Source organism: Podarcis erhardii, assembly GCF_964252035.2.
Source record: "Podarcis erhardii genome assembly, chromosome: 8".
NCBI classification, from domain to species: Eukaryota; Metazoa; Chordata; class Lepidosauria; order Squamata; family Lacertidae; genus Podarcis; species Podarcis erhardii.
In genome coordinates, this window is record NC_138499.1 from 68,942,786 (window position 1) to 68,959,014 (window position 16,229).

Sequence of the window (16,229 nt, forward strand, 5' to 3'; positions counted from 1 at the left end):
TGGTTGGAGCAAAAAGATATGACTAGTGGCCCTACAGGCAACAAAGCCAAACTCCGAGTAGTACCTTTTCATGGGGGAGAAGGATTCCTCCTGCCCCCACAACCACTTTGGAGCAGGAAGGCAGGCTCAACCATTTCAGAGTGGGTGCAACACTGCCAATCACGGTGGTCCTAAGGTGTATTTCTAAAACTACAGGAAATCTGTGTATTATGAGCACCTGGGTGGACCACTGGCAACTGCATGGGTCTCAAGAGAGCGCCATTCCTAATAAAATAATGCCGGTAAATTCTGTACGAGAAGTAAAGAGGAATTCAAGAAAGCAAGATACGCCATGCAAGTCTGATAGCAGAAAGAGGAAGCAATTGAAGCATGTTCTATTGCTAGCTTGCACTCTAAAGTGCAGAGTCTTGTAAATCATCATTATTTGAAAACCACTTGCTGTTCACCCACAGAAAGACAAAGTCATAAGTCCTCTCTAGATAATTTCTGGGTACCGAGAATTATTTTGAGGACGGTGGCAAACTAAAAGCTATCCCGCCAGCACAGAAGTAACTCCATCTCTAGTCATAAATCTCACGTGGCAAATCCAAGTTTCTTTGCATGGCGTGTAGAAGCACCAAAACAGGACAGGGAAGTGGGGCACACTTCATCTTTCCAGAACAATACAGGTGGTGGTGGGGAAAGAAGGTTTAGAATTCAGTTGGTAGAGCATGAGACTCTTAAGCTCAGGGCCGTCGGTTTGATTCCCATAGTGGGGAAAATATTCCTGAACTGCAGGGGGTTGAACAAAATGACTCTTAGGTGCCCATTTGAACCCCTGCAATTCGGTGAACTCTTAATTTTTTAAAAAAGTTGCCTCCTTCAGAAACACAGTTTGAAGCCAATGCATCCAAAAACATGGTCCACAAAAACGAAAACCGAGAAAGTGCCATTTGCAAAAAGTGCTATTTCTATACCCTTGCCTTTGTTGCTAAAGATTCCACAAGTCGTCTTCTCGGACTCCAACTCCCATTCTTTCTGACTACTTGCCATGCTGACTGAGGGAGTCTATCAATGTCTGGAGAGATTCAGGTTCCCCATCCCTGATAAAAACAATGCACCATAGCAGCTTGCCCTCCCAACCAGGAAGCTCAGGGTGGAGTACGTAGAAGTTATCCCATTTTAACAATCACTACCTGAGTTTGTGGCCAAGTGGAAAACTGAACTCGCACCTCTTTGGGTCAAGCGACTGTAGGACATTCCCCAACACAAAGTTGTGGTGGCAACAGATTTGATCTCACTGGTTTAAATTACGTAGGCTAAATAAAAAAAATGTTTTAACTGTCAAATGAAGGTATGTAGCTTTCTTGTCAGCATCGCTTTAAGAAAACATATATAAAATCTAACCGAGCAGAAAATTACAAGTTGACAAGAACATATGCATGACCTTGCTTCATCAAATCAGAACCTGTCAAGTCTTGTAAAAGCAAACGCTACAATTAAGGAATTGTATCTCACATTAAACTCTTCTTTTTACCTAAATAGCCAGGGAAACGGCCACAAAAAACACATCAGTCCTAACTTTGTCTCCACGTTTCAGGCTCCTCAATAAAAACACGTGTCTGAAGACTTCCCACATTTTGTACTATCAGTTAATGGTTTGACAGAGGACTCATGCCCTCCAAGAAACCCCTCATTAGTAACAGAGCTTCAATATGGGGGAAATTGTCTTAGTCCATTGAAGAAGAAGAAGAAGAAGAAGAAGAAGAAGAAGAAGAAGAAGAAGAAGCAGCAGCAGCAGCAGCAACTTATAGGCCCCCAGAGGACGTCTAGATGTTGAACTTACAACTCCCATTACCTCTACTGGCCCTGGTGTTATAGGAGGAGGAGGAAATCCAATTGTGGCATGTAGCCTACTACTAAATTTGACAGGTGTCAATCACATGCATGCATTGCAAAGGGAAATCCTCAAACTGATCCCATCAGCTATTATCCCAGTGACCTCCCCCTCACTACTTTCTTTAACAAACTAGAAGGGTTATTCATTTAACCTATGATCATTTTTATGGTCTGCGCCCCTGCCCAACTGTGAAACGATTTACCCTTGGGTGGGCTTTCCTCAAATTACAACGTATTGATATTCTCAGGCATGAAGGTGAACCTTCTCTCTCTCACAAAAGAAGAATTGTTTGTGTGTTCCCAATAAATTTGCTGAGATGAAAGTTCACTGTCCCCTTAACCTTGACTATCTGCAGGTAGCACAAGCAAACTCCCATCTCTGTTGCAAGTGAACATGAAGTAAAAAAAAAAAAAAAAGCACTGCACTGTTTGAAGGCAGCATGTTTGTGCAATGTAAGGAATATATATAAATTGTATGTAGCAAGAACCAAACGATTATTACATCAATGGCAGTTTGGCTGGAGAAACAGTTTCTAATCTGTGTGCCCCATCACAGAGCTTGTTAAAAGCTGGGAGTGTGGAAATGCATCTCTCAGTAGTAAGAGATTCACCATTCACCGCTTTCAAACAAGGATGGAGTCACTTCCCTATGGGGACCTTAATACCATTACATCCAGAAATCCTATGGGAGGGGCATGCCTTCAGCATAGCTCCTTAATATCCCAAAAAACCCCCGAAGATCATGGCCACTGGGCCCATCACCTCCTGGCAAATAGAAGGGGAAGAAATGGAGGCAGTGAGAGATTTTACTTTCTTGGGCTCCATGATCACTGCAGATGGTGACAGCAGTCACGAAATTAAAAGACGCCTGCTTCTTGGGAGAAAAGCAATGACAAACCTAGACAGCATCTTAAAAGCAGAGACATCACCTTGCCAACAAAGGTCCGTATATTGAAAGCTATGGTTTTCCCAGTAGTGATTTATGGAAGTGAGAGCTGGACCATAAAGAAGGCTGATCGCCGAAGAACTGATGCTTTTGAATTATGGGCTCTTCAGAGTCCAATGGACTGCAAGAAGATCAAACCTTTCCATTCTTAAGGAAATGATCCCTGAGTGCTCACTGAAAGTACAGATCATGAAGCTGAGGCTCCAATACTTTGGCCACCTCATGAGAAGAAAAGACTCCCTGGAAAAGACCCTGATGTTGGGAAAGATTGAGGGCACAAGGAGAAGGGGACGACAGAGGACGAGATGGTTGGACAGTGTTCTCGAAGCTACCAGCATGAGCTTGACTAAACTGCGGGAGGCAATGGAAGACAAGAGTGCCTGGCGTGCTTTGGTCCATGGGGTCACAAAGAGTTAGACACGACTAAACAACAAAATCCAAAGCTTGCCCAGTCAGAAGGCTGGAGGACAACTCATAAGCACCAAAACCATGTCATTGCCCATAGGCTATGCATGATGTTGTTTCAAAACATTACTGGAACAGAATGGAAAGCACCCAAAGAGAAATAGCCCTCACATGGCTGCAGATAACTTATGAATCAGCGTTCATCCTTGGTTGATTCAGCCCTGAGTGACCACGTAAAGAGCACCCATCAGTTGTCTTGAGTATAAAGAAGTGTTCAGAGTTTAGCACAAGAATCCATTACATGAACTTGCCAGTGACATCCTAAAAGGAACAGGTGGTCTGCATACCATATGGTGTTTTCTGTTGCTGTTTAAAACACCACAACTGCAATGTTATGTTCACTCTGATCCTGCCATTGGCCAATCTATTCTGGTAAATATGACTAGGCATATGGTAAATTAAAAACTCTTTAGTGTTCAAAGAGCAACATAGCTCCAAGAGCACTTCTTTTCTTCTAAGTTCCAAAGCGTTCTCCTCAAAGTTCTGCAAGAGAAACTTTGATCTATCTTCAGTAAGACTGTCGCACCAAACTAGGGAAATACAGTGGTACCTCGGGTTACATACGCTTCAGGTTAAATACGCTTCAGGTTACAGACTCAGCTAACTCAGAAATAGTACCTCAGGTTAAGAACTTTGCTTCAGGATGAGAAAAGAAATCGTGCTCCAGCACCACAGCAGGAGGCCCCATTAGCTAACGTGGTGTTTCAGGTTAAGAACAGTTTCAGGTTAAGAATGGACCTCTGGAACGAATTAAGTACTTAACCCGAAGTACCACTGTACTGATTCCAGATTCCAGCCCCCACAGAGGTCTATTAATGCAGGCTTCCCCTTTTCAGATGTCCCTCCTAAGCACGTGGTAAGTCAATCTTGCAACCACAGGCAATGGCACAGCTTTACTGCCCTTTTAATCATGTGGAGCCCCTTCACACAATTAACACATGAAGAGGGACTATAAAATAATCCTGTTCTAGTCCTGCAGTTTATAGATGTGAATACATACATGCATGTAGAACTAGATTGGGGAAGCTTCAGCTCTCTTGATTTTGTTGGACTACAAACCCCATTATCTCTGATTCTTGGCCATACTGGTTGGGGTCAATTGGAGCTGGAGCTGGAGTCCAGCAATATCTGGTCCAAACAATTCCCCACTCTGATCAAGGACATGGCAATCCAGGTCTAGAAGCTGTTCCCCCCTCCCAAAATCACTTTCCCCCCAAACACATAAGATATTTTCTTCCCATGTCCAAGCGTTCATTAAAAAGTAAATTTTAGAGATGACACAACGACACACAAATCTCAACGTTTCTCTACACAGTCCAATAGGTCTCTAAATATATATTTAGCAAGAAAAGGAACTGGTGGGGTGGGGAAGAGTTTCAATCACTGAACTGTATTCACTTACGGCACAAATGCAAATTTACACAAAGGGATGGATTCTAGAACAGGACGCATTTGCGAATAGCAAAGCCATGAACCACGAAGATATGTCAGTCACACTCATGGCAACTTGCTCAAGCTTCTTAAGTTTCATTCGCCCCCCCAAATGCATCTCAACTCATGTATACAATACATGGGCCTATGTATAATATTTGAGCACTAGGTAAGAGGAAAGCAGGGAACCTTCTTATGAGGAAAATGAAGGTGAGCAGGGCTTTTTCTCCAATTCCAGCACCTCTCAGGTGGGCGCCATTGCCATTTAAGAGGACAAGGGAGGTGTCCGTGTTGAGTTCCGGCAACCCTTTTTCTAGAAAAACAGCACTGAAGGTGAGCTTAGTGTTAACCACTGACATACAATCAAGAGGTATGTAAAATTATGAAACAAAGATGAAATAAATATATCTCAAAGCAAGTAAAATAATAAAATAAATAATGAAGAGGAACAACAAGCAACCAGCCTCATCCACAGTCAACGGCCTCAAGTTATTGGGGCTACCACTTCACTACACATTTAGGAATCCTGGTGCTGTTCAACAACAGGGCAAGAAGTGGTTCCTGTTGCCTTGCCTAAAGGTGAGCAGAAAGAGAGATTAAGAGGACACTGGGGTGTCTTGCCTTGTAAGGTAAAGGTAAAGGGACCCCTGACCATTAGGTCCAGTCGTGGCCGACTCTGGGGTTGCGGCGCTCATCTCGCTTTATTGGCTGAGGGAGCTGGCGTACAGCTTCCGGGTCATGTTGCCAGCATGACTAAGCTGCTTCTGGTGAACCAGAGCAGCGCACGGAAACGCCGTTTACCTTCCCGCTGGAGCGGTACCTATTTATCTACTTGCACTTTGACATGCTTTCGAACTGCTAGGTTGGCAGGAGCAGGGACTGAGCAACGGGAGCTCACCCCATCGCGGAGATTCGAACCGCCGACCTTCTGATCAGCAAGTCCTAGGCTCTGTGGTTTAATCCATAGTGCCACCCGCGTCCCTGTCTTGCCTTGTACTAGCCAACAAATTGCTGAATGAGTTCCCATCTCTCTCGGGAATGTGTTAGGTGGCTGCAGATGACTCATTATTGTCGTGCACTTCCTATGAACTCCCAGAACCCCTTATAACTTCCAGGCCCTGTACAAAAAGTTCAACAGTGTCTCAATACTGTAACAGGAATGGAGGGTTTCCAAGTAGCTGAATGCACACTGTAGTAAGTTACCGCTGTCTGTATTGACTCTCTATTCACCCATCACAAAAGAAAAAAACTCACGGGGCAAGAGACTGAACAGAATTACTAGACAGCCTCCCTTTTCTCCTCCTCTTTCTGCTTACAACTTAGACACCCACAAACTTAGACACCCAAATCCAACAAACCACAAACATTTCGATACTATCAAGTCATTTGTCTTAATATGTCAAGTCACACGGTCACCACACAATCCAGCAGAATTTGTGGGAAGTACAAGCGAATTGGCTTGCATGGTTTTGCCAAATCCTGGGCTCTGTTGTGGTGAGCAAGTTTATATGGCATCAGCATGCAAAGAAAAGAAGATGTCAACTGCGACTTGCATGGAGATTTGAGCTTACACTGGCAACTTTCCCAACGCAGCTGAACAAAGAGTAAGAGAAGGCACAGGGTGGTACACAGTAATCTCATGCAATCAGTATTTTTTTCTTCTTCACTCAATCTTCCCCATACTCCTAAACTTTTATTATTTTTATGCTGCTTCACTCTAATTTAGATCTGCCTTAATTTCCAAGACAAGCTGTTGGAAATAAGGAGACAACTGCTCTCCCAGAAAGAGGATAACCAGAACTAATGAGCAGCTTTCATTTTGGAGCACACAATTACAATCAAGTTGAACGCGACAGTGAGGGGAGGGGAAAACCAAGGGGGGGGGGTCTCTTGTGTGGCTGAGGTGCTTCCACCTGGCACTACTTCTACTTCTTCAGTTTGCAAAGGAAGAAAAGGAAGCAGGCAGGCAAAGTGAGAGAGGAAGAAGACGGGAAAACAGCAAGGATACACAGGCCACACAAATGTCACATTAAGACAGCTGCCACCATTGAGCTTCTGGGAGTGAGTGAGTGAGTGTGTGTGTGTGTGCGAATGCACCATTAAGTTTCCACATGTAGAAGCCTATTTCACATTGAAACAGTCTAACCGTCTTAAACGGTCAACTGTAATCCTCTTGATTACAATTACTCTCTATCACAATGTGTCATGGAAAATTATAGGAGTGTTCCATCACAAGCCGCCTCAGGTTCAGAATTTGTTTACTTTTGTACACAGTAGGCTAGTACACCCACTCATAAACCCCTCTCTGCATTCCTTCCAGGCAAACTGGAAGCATCAATGGCACATTCCAACCATTGGGGGGGGGACCACTCAGTGTGGGTGCAACTTGTATGGAACAATCCCAGTGATGTTTTTGTGCTGATTTTGTCCTCATATGTTATACACCGCCTTGAAATGTTTCAATAAAAATGCCGATTATAAATATGCAGATAAACAAACAGAATGTTGACAGGAACCACCACCTAAAGTCTGTGAGAGTGTGGCACTCCATTTGCTACTACTTCTATTATTAATAATAATATTAAATGATCAACTGCAGTCCCAAGGCCAATTGCAACTCTCTAAAATACAACATTAAAAACAACTTAGAGCAGTGTTTCTCAATTAGCTGTTTTTCAAAGCCCAAGCCATGGTCCTGTTACTTTTGAAAATTTCAATAACTCTATGGTAGTTTTTGTTATGTGGGTGGCGCCACAGACCCTCCGGGGTCCATGGACCACCAATTGGTAACCACTGACTTTGAGCAGGCATGTCCAACAGGTAGATCGTGATCTACCAGTAGATCCCTGAATGGCTGTGGTAGATCACTGGGTCCCCAAAGAAGTTCAAAAAGTTTGCCCTGCATGCTAAGAAACTGTGCTTTTCCTCCTCTCAAAAAAAAGCTCAAAATATTTGACCTGAACCCCCCAAAATGGGGTAGATCACTGCCAGTTTGAGTAGATCGCAGTCTCTTGGGAGTTGGCCACCCCTGACTTAGAGCATTTGGCCTGGGCCTATGTAAATTTTATCAAATTTGTGGCGGCAGTGGCAATAAAGAAGAATCAATCATTCTCCATTGGGGGGCGGGGAGTGATGACTACAGTCAGAGCTGCACATACAAATTGCTGCCTGGCTGGAATAAGCTGAAGTGGTACAGCAGTTAAGAGCATGAGCTGGAAAGCCCTTCCACCGTACCCCTCCTGGGTGGCCTTAAAGCAGCATTTGTCTATCAGCCTCCACCTGCTGCCTGTAATAGGAGGATAATAGTGTTGGTCAACGTTAACTTGGAATTGCCCGCGCCACACCCATTTTGTCAAGAGCGCAGGTGGTTTTTGAACAATATACTGGGTATTCTGAATAAACGGAAGAGTCCAAAGCTCGTCTTACCTTTGAAGCTTGCCGTAGCCACCGCAAGTACTCAGTGAAAGTGTCGAAACAGATGTAGTAACTCTGGCTCTGAGGTCCAGAAGAGCTAAATGCTAAACAGTGCTGGTGCTTTTTAACTTCTTCAACCTGCATTTTTAAGGGGGGGGGGGGGAAGGATTGGAAAAAATACAAAACCCAATATGAGTATATTCAACTATTTTTGATTAAAATGCTTTACTGTGTATTTCAATTAGGGGTAGTTATATTTTTAATAGATTGGTTTTATACTTGCTATTTTGCTGTTGGCTTTTGCTTGTGAACCATCCTGACTTTTCTTTTTGAAACAAAAGGCAATATTTAAATACTAACAATACTTTTAAAAGATGGAAGCGGAGCCTCTGAATTAACCAGCAGCGGTGCTAAACTAAAGGATCCTGCAAGGATTTCCTCCAATCTTCTCCCCCTGCCCTCCTCCCCAGATCTGCTCCAGAGGGTTAGGGAAACCTCAAAGAAGAGATTTAGGGGGAGCACAGAGTGAGGGAGATGGAGTCCCATCAGAGAAGCAGAAATCCTCACTCTTGAAGGACCAGAGCTGCTTTGCATGCAACCTAATCAAGACTCAAAAAAAGACTCAAAGACTTCCAGTATGAAAGAAAAGCGATGTGTACAACATTTAACGTTACACAGTTCCCAGAGTGGCTATGTTGTTGAGGCCAAAGTAAGCCGAGAACGCCATCCTAAATCATCCAGACTCCATTCATTTGGACTTGTTAAGCGTAAGAGTTTTCAAGATCCACATAATTATGCAAAAATATTTGATGCCATGCAGGCTGCTATGCTATCCATATTTACCTGGAATTAAGCCCCACTGAATACAATGGAACTTCCTTTTGGGTAAACCCTCAAAGGATTACACTTGTCAATTTAGATACCTCTATGAACCAGGAAGTATTAGGAGGCCAAGTGGGTCTGAAAGCACAAGGTCACAGTTCTTAATACCTCGTTTCAGCTTTATAGCAAGATCTTTTAATTAGCAAGTTGTCAACACCATTCTGCCTCTTAGATTCACCACACCCTTCTTGAGGGAAACAGAGCAGCTGGTATGCAAAACTGCTGGGGTGCATGAAGTATAGTGTGTGCTGCTAATGTATGGGGTGGGGAATGCTGATAAATCTGTTGCAGAGAAATCTCGATAAAAGGTTTAGTTGGTGCTTTTAAGTGCCTTTACAAGATACATTAAATACTCCTGAACATAGCTGTCAACTTACAGATTTGAAAATAAGGGACCAGCAGCCTCAAAAATAAGGGATCAGCAGCCAAAATAAGGGATTTTCCTAACACAGGTATGTTCAACTTCTGAGCCCCTCCAAGCCAAAGGCAGAAAGCCCAGCCAGCAGCCAAACGAAGTCTCAAGCGGTGGTTCCCACAGCGCAGCAACCCGGCAAAGGGGATGCAGCAAGGAAAACCACCGTCACCTCTCCGCTGGGAAGCGCTGAGCAAAGGCGAGTCCCCAGGCAACGCGGCCGATTGGATCGGCACAAGGCATGCAAGCTCCACCCCCCCAGTCATTCTTAAGACTCCTTATTGGGTGAGCAAGGCAGCCAAGCAACACAGTTGGAGCCTCCCTCCGCCCTGGCCGGCAGGGAGGGAGGGAGAGGAGCTGCTTCCTTTGAAACCCGGGAAATTTAAGGGACATCATCAATAAGGGACAGCAGCGGGACACAGAGCTGGGATAAGGGACTTTCCCACCAAATAAGGGACGGTTGACAGCTATGCTCCTGAAAGAATTCTGGCTTTCCCCCTAGTTTCCAAAACTGCATAAAGCATATCCTCTCTTAAAGCATTTGTTTAAATGAACAAGGCTTCCTGCAAGTAAGAGTTTTCTTCCTACGTCTCGTAAGACTAGAACCATTTTAATAATAATAATAATAATAATAATAATAATAATAATAACCACCACCAAATAATTTCCAGGGAAGACTCAAACGCCATGTGTAAATCTTTCCAACTAAAGCAATTTAGATCTACCCATAACTATGAAGGACTGTTTTGACAAATCACAGAGCTCCACACATTGTTAAGTGTCAGGGCACCAGAGTGGCTGGGGCAACTGAGTCAGATGGATGGAGTACATTTATTATCATTATCATTATCATTATTATTATTATTATTATTACCTATATTCTGGACCCAAGTGAAGGTGCTAGTATACAAGAGTTTGTCACAGCTTAAGTCCTCTGTATGTGAAGAAGTGAGTCATACAGTTTTGCCAGCCATTACAGAATTAGTTGTGCTTAGGCGTTTAGCACACACTTTTGCCGTGACTCAGGCATCGTTGGCCCAGGCTAACCCTCTGGGAGAAGTCAGTGCACTCAGGGTTCATTCTGCCCTTGGTCGTCTGCAGAATGTATCTGCTTGTTCATATCACCGATGGAGGGTAGAGTGACCCTGAAGAACAGTATGGGACAGGTGCTCCTGTTGCAATCCCATCATGACTTTTAGTCATTCTAACTGGGACTGGTGGGATACCAGCAAAACCTGGAGTCCGCAGGTGCCCCATCCCTGTGTTTCTAAGGAAACACTTAAGCAACTGTATTTCTAGAATGGCACCGGTGTGGATGCTGGGAGCTGTGGTTCTCATTACCAGCTGCCATCCAATAAGGGTTGTAGTTAGCTAAACCCTGCTTAGCCCTGTATACCCAAAGGAGCATCTCTACGCCCATCATTTAGCCCAGACACTGAGATCTAGCTCTGAGGGCCTTCTGGTGGTTCTGCGAGAAGTAAAGTTACAGGGAACTAGAGGGAGGGCCTTCTTGGTAGTGGTGTCTGCCCTGTGGAATGTTCTCTCATCAGATTTCAAGGAAATAAATAACTATACAACATTTAGAAGACATCTGAAGTCAATCCTGTATAGGGAAAGTTTTTAATGTTTTATTATGTTTTATATTTGCTGGGAACCGCTCAGAGTGGGTGTGGGGTATTAATAATAATAATAATCCTAGAAAGAATATGCAAGGGTATGTGAGGAGAAGGAAGAAGATGTGACCAAAGATTGGAAGTTGTTAAGCCAGATGTAGAGAATACAGTGGTACCTGGGGTTACATACGCTTCGGGTTACAGACTCCACTAACCCAGAAATAGTACCTCGGGTTAAGAACTTTGCTTCAGGATGAGAACAGAAATCGTGCTCCGGCGGCGCGGCAGCAGCAGGAGGCCCCATTAGCTAAAGTGGTGCTTCAGGTTAAGAACAGTTTCAGGTTAAGAACAGACCTCTGGAACGAATTAAGTACTTAACCTGAGGTACCACTGTACAGACTAGTAATAACAAAATGCTACTATTTAACACAGTGATTTAATGACCATTAAGGCTGCTGTGTTAAATTTCATTCAAGTCCATAGGTCTAAATCAGATTAAACACATGCATATCGGTGTAAATTGACTCATGCATTATAGCCTTTATCCAATTCAGTATGAGTTGCTGTTTACACACTGAAGCATAGAAAGTAGAATTAATTTGCCAGTGTGGGCTGCCTTGCAGTCCCTGCTAAAACTTTTAATAAATTCTATTCACGCAAATAATTTAAAAATAGCTACTACTGGGATGTGACCGCTTCTAGCGAGAAAGATGGACTATCTGAATTGTTCAGTTGTACTGAATTGGTTATTTCTGTCATTCCTGGATTTCTTTCCTTCCCCAAAACCAAAAGCAATACAAAAATTAAAAGTTGGATGAAAGGTACAAAACCTTTTTTCTTTCTTTTTTTTTTTGCCAACCTTTAAACAAACCTTTGGGCAGCTGTTTTGCAAGACTGTAATTCTGAATGCATGATTCCATTTGCCCATTAGCAGCCCACTCAACTTAGTTTGCCAGGACTGCTCAGAAACAACAATTTCACGTGCCTTTTGAAAACCAAGATCTACCCAAAGATTCAGAGAGGGTGTGCAAGGAAGGTGTGCAGAGGTATAAAGGGAAATATTAATGGCTGGAGAGCACAAGACGGACCAGCAGATACATTATGTATTTCAGGGCTTTACAACCCAATCGATAGTTGAATTCTTAAAAATTGCTTTGAAAAAATGAAACAATGCGAACATATGCAACTTGCGTGTGTAACAAGAAATGAAGTAAGCCAAAGAACGAATGAAAATAAGTATCCTCACTGCCTTCTGCACAACACTGCTTTTTTGCACTGGAACGCTTGCAATTACCACCAATTCGCTGAGCACAACCAAGACAACATTTTGCCAGCAAGCTCTTGCATTCAAGGTGATTACAATCTTGCAAAGGTGAAATGCTTATTTGAATTGCTCATCTGATTCTTTATCTAGCAATTTTAAAAAATTGACTGTGGTGGTGAATGAACTGCACAGTATGGCTGGGACACTGACCGTCAGGTTAATTTGGTAGTGTTAATGAGATCACCAGTTACTCATAACACAACCTCTCTCCTGCCATGCCTATAATACTTTAGAGCAGGCACAAGGAACATGTGGTCCTCTCTTAGGTGATGCTGGGACTCCCATTAGCCTCAGACAGCCTGGCCAACTCCCAGGGATCATGGGAGTTGTAGTCCAACAACTTCTGAGAGGGCTGCAGGCTTTAACAAGGACTTCCTTAAGATGAAGCTAGCCTAGTGACTTAACTGCTTTCTTAAGCCTCAGAGCCTCTTCAGCACAGAGAGGAACATAGTTGTCAAAGCAGTGGCAGAAAACAGGACGCCTCTGTTATTGACTAGGCATGATAAGAACACAACAATCCTCCAACTCTGTCGGGTCAACAGAGCAGTGTGTTTTGCCTGTTGCCCTTCATTGTCAGGGTCAAAGAGTTGCTTGTTCAGGTCACAGCTCAAGACCCCCCCAACCTGGAAATCAACTCAAAGATTCTGGGCTGGAAAATAACGGCGCTACCCATGACGCCAACCCATTAAACATTACATCACTAGGCCGCCGTAAGATCAGAAGGTGCCGTTTCCAAGGCACAATGATGACGCCCAGACTTTTAGACAGTATTATGGCAACAAAGCCTCTGCAACGAAGAGTCAGAGATACACAGAAAAGAAATTAAAAATGCAAAATGAACATGGCTTCTTAAAGCAATTCATGTACATAATTTAACAGAACATGAAGAGGAGAAATAGTATAGTGCAACTGAAAATCTCACCACCCCACTCCCATTAGGATCCAAATGGAAATGCTGTGTAGCCAGATCTACGCCCAATGGGAAACTTTTACAGGATCTGGTTAATTATTTCTGGTATACCATATATGCAGAGTAACCGAGTGATTCACTTGCCTTTCCACCGATTAAGGGGAGCACATGCATCTTTCCAGTCTGGCTCTCTTTCACCGATGATACAATTAGGCACGTCCCACAAAGGATAACTTGGCGTCTTGTCCATCTGTTGACCGGCAAATGCATTTTCCCTTTTCGAACATTGTACATTCCTGAGAGCTGAATCCGTTCAGAGTTGCCAATGCTGTGGGGCTTTCCTGAAATGGAAACAGCAAGCAGCTTTTATCAGTAAAAAAAAGGAAGCTTTCCTCTTTCAAACATGGCTCAAAAGGCGCAAGACAGCGAGACAAAATGAAGGCCGTCGTGAGAACCCGCAGGTTCACAGGGCCCTACAGCTTAAAAATACACAGCAGTTTATGGAGCGGCACATTTTGATTTCTACAAACCCAATCCCATGAACAATGTGGGGGGGGGAGGTAATCTATGCACACAAAATAGTCCCGTGAACTCCAGGACTTTGCACAACTGGTTTCTCAATCTGCATGAGAGGATGGATGTCTGGGACCACATCAGAACCCCAGGAGATGGCTCAAAGACTGCAGGGTCAAAGAAGCAGTCCTCTGGCTGTGATGCCTACTGTTATTATTAATTATATTTGTTACCTGCCTTCCACCACAAACTCCCAGGTCTGATAACCCAAGGCCAACCTTGAACGATTTATTGTTTTAGCTGGAAGCTACCTGGACCATATTAAGACACAGGTAGGTAGCCGTGTTGGTCTGGACATAAATCTGACGTCAGAAGCCAGTAGGAGAACACTTCAATCTCCCAGGACATTTAGAACAGGATCTCAAAGCAGCTGTCTTATTACAAAAGAAGTTCAGATATAGACTTGAAAGAGAAGTTGCTGAATTACAACTTATTACTAAACTGAACACTATGGAGAGACCTCATATGAATAGAGATATTGGATTCTTGTCTCATTACATATGCTAAAGCTTTTTTTGGTCATCTGCATACCATCCCTTGCTTTTTCCTGTAGGACTAATTACAGTCGTCAACAGATTTACCATACCCATTGAATCAATCACCCATCTCCTACTACCCTTTTGAGAAAAACCCCACCCCACCCCACCCTCACACTATATATAAGGGTCTGGTGGCTTCTGCTTCAGTGTATCTGAAGAAGTGCGCATGCACACGAAAGCTTATACCCAGAACAAGCTTAGTTGGTCTCTAAGGTGCAGGTGGCGATGTGGTCTAAACCACTGAGCCTCTTGTGCTTGCCGATCAGAAGGTTAACGCGGTTCGAATCCCCGCAACAGGGTGAGCTCCTGTTGCTCTGTCGCAGCTCCTGCCAACCTAGCAGTTCGAAAGCACGCCCCAAAAAATTAGATAAATAGGTACCACTCTGGCGGGAAGGTAAACGGCATTTCCATGCGCTGCTCTGGCTTTGGTGGTCCGATGTGCCAGAAGCGGCTTAGGCATGCTGGCCACATGACCCAGAAAAACTGTCTGTGGACGAACACCAGCTCCCTCGGCCTGTTAAGCGAGATGAGCGCCCAAACCCCAGAGTCGCCTGCAACTTGCTGCCAAACCATCATTAGCAACAGCTACAAAATTAAACATTTTGATGTTTAGAGAGCACCTATACTGCAGGTCTTGTAGGAGTCAACCAGTACAACTTAGAAAAGAAGCACAAGGGCACTGAAAACAAGCACCAGGAGCTTCAACTTCTGCACAATTTTTTCTTTTATAACACAGCATTGTGCACAGAGCACCAGAGGAGTTTCCATATGATGGAATGGCCATCAGCTAAGTTAGAGCAGCAGGACTCGGTCCACATATTGCAATGCCCAAAACACACATTGAGTGTTAAAAGTGGGGCAGCAGTGGGAAAGAGAAAAGGAAAGATGGGCAAATCTTTTATGGAGACCATAGTTTTGCCTTTTCTCGCCATAAAGAAATGAACCCCTTTAAAGTGCCCCAGGACAATACCCTGTGGGGTAAAGACCAAAGGTTGCACACACTAGAATGCAACACTGATCTGCTTTAATTGCTGTTACAGGATCTGCTGGAGATAAGGGTAAGACGCTATTGATTAACAACAGGAAGCCACCCACAGTGAATAAGTGGATTTTGTTTGGCAAGCAATTTTCACTCTCTGGTGTGGCTTAACATTCACATTCATAGAAGCCTTTGAAGCCTAACACGTGAGGGCTACTTACCCCCCTTCCCCGCCCCCCCCAAAATACTGGCAATAGTGATAGGCACAAAGAGATGCAAGCTTTTTGGGTGCATTGTTCACCCTGGCCTAGCAGTTTCCCACTAGCTTACTGTTTAAACTACTATGGGCTGTGTGTCCTCAATATTGCAGGGTTGCATATGTTCAGTTACTAAAGGGAGATAACAGCAACCATTTAATCTCTTCCCCTCCTTCAAAAAATACTAAATAAAACCAAATGCACAAAAAACAAGCAGGATAGGCAGTGAACTCTTTTTTTCCCCTCGGCCAGAAAAACTTGAGAATTGCATGTCCCATTCAAAACCAACATCCTCCACATTTCCTTATTCAAAGAAAAGCAATGACAAGTGGACAGCTCCTACTGTTATTGTTCTTTTCCAGCTTGCAGGCAAAAGTAGAGAGTTAATATCACTCGTTTTGTCTGCACTGAAGTGGTCAGAGCTGGAATACTTTATGCTGCCCAAGTTATAAAGACAGGACAGGAATGTTAGGGGTCTACTTCAGGCAATATATTTTATTTAGAGTGCTATTAAAAGAGGAGCAACTTAATTATTTCTGTTATATGCTTTTAACTAAAGGCACCAAGAGAGTTGTCTTTCCAAGCTGACCTACCCTATTTGGGGTT

General features: G+C 43.7%; 1 protein-coding gene across 4 annotated transcripts in view; it reads right to left on the reverse strand.

Moving 5' to 3' along the window:
- PHLPP1 (PH domain and leucine rich repeat protein phosphatase 1) overlaps positions 1-16,229 on the reverse strand; it is a 164,031-nt gene that overhangs the window by 64,820 nt on the left and 82,982 nt on the right. For all 4 annotated transcript variants that reach the window (XR_014159122.1, XR_014159123.1, XR_014159124.1 and 1 more), the window contains exons 2-3: positions 13,420-13,616; positions 8,147-8,272 (exon numbers count right to left, since the gene is read on the reverse strand). Coding sequence is in view for 1 of the 4 variants with exons in the window: in XM_081872961.1 (XP_081729087.1) it covers positions 8,147-8,272; positions 13,420-13,616 (323 nt within the window). In the remaining 3 variants the exon portion in view is untranslated. The remainder of the gene's footprint in view (positions 1-8,146; positions 8,273-13,419; positions 13,617-16,229) is intronic.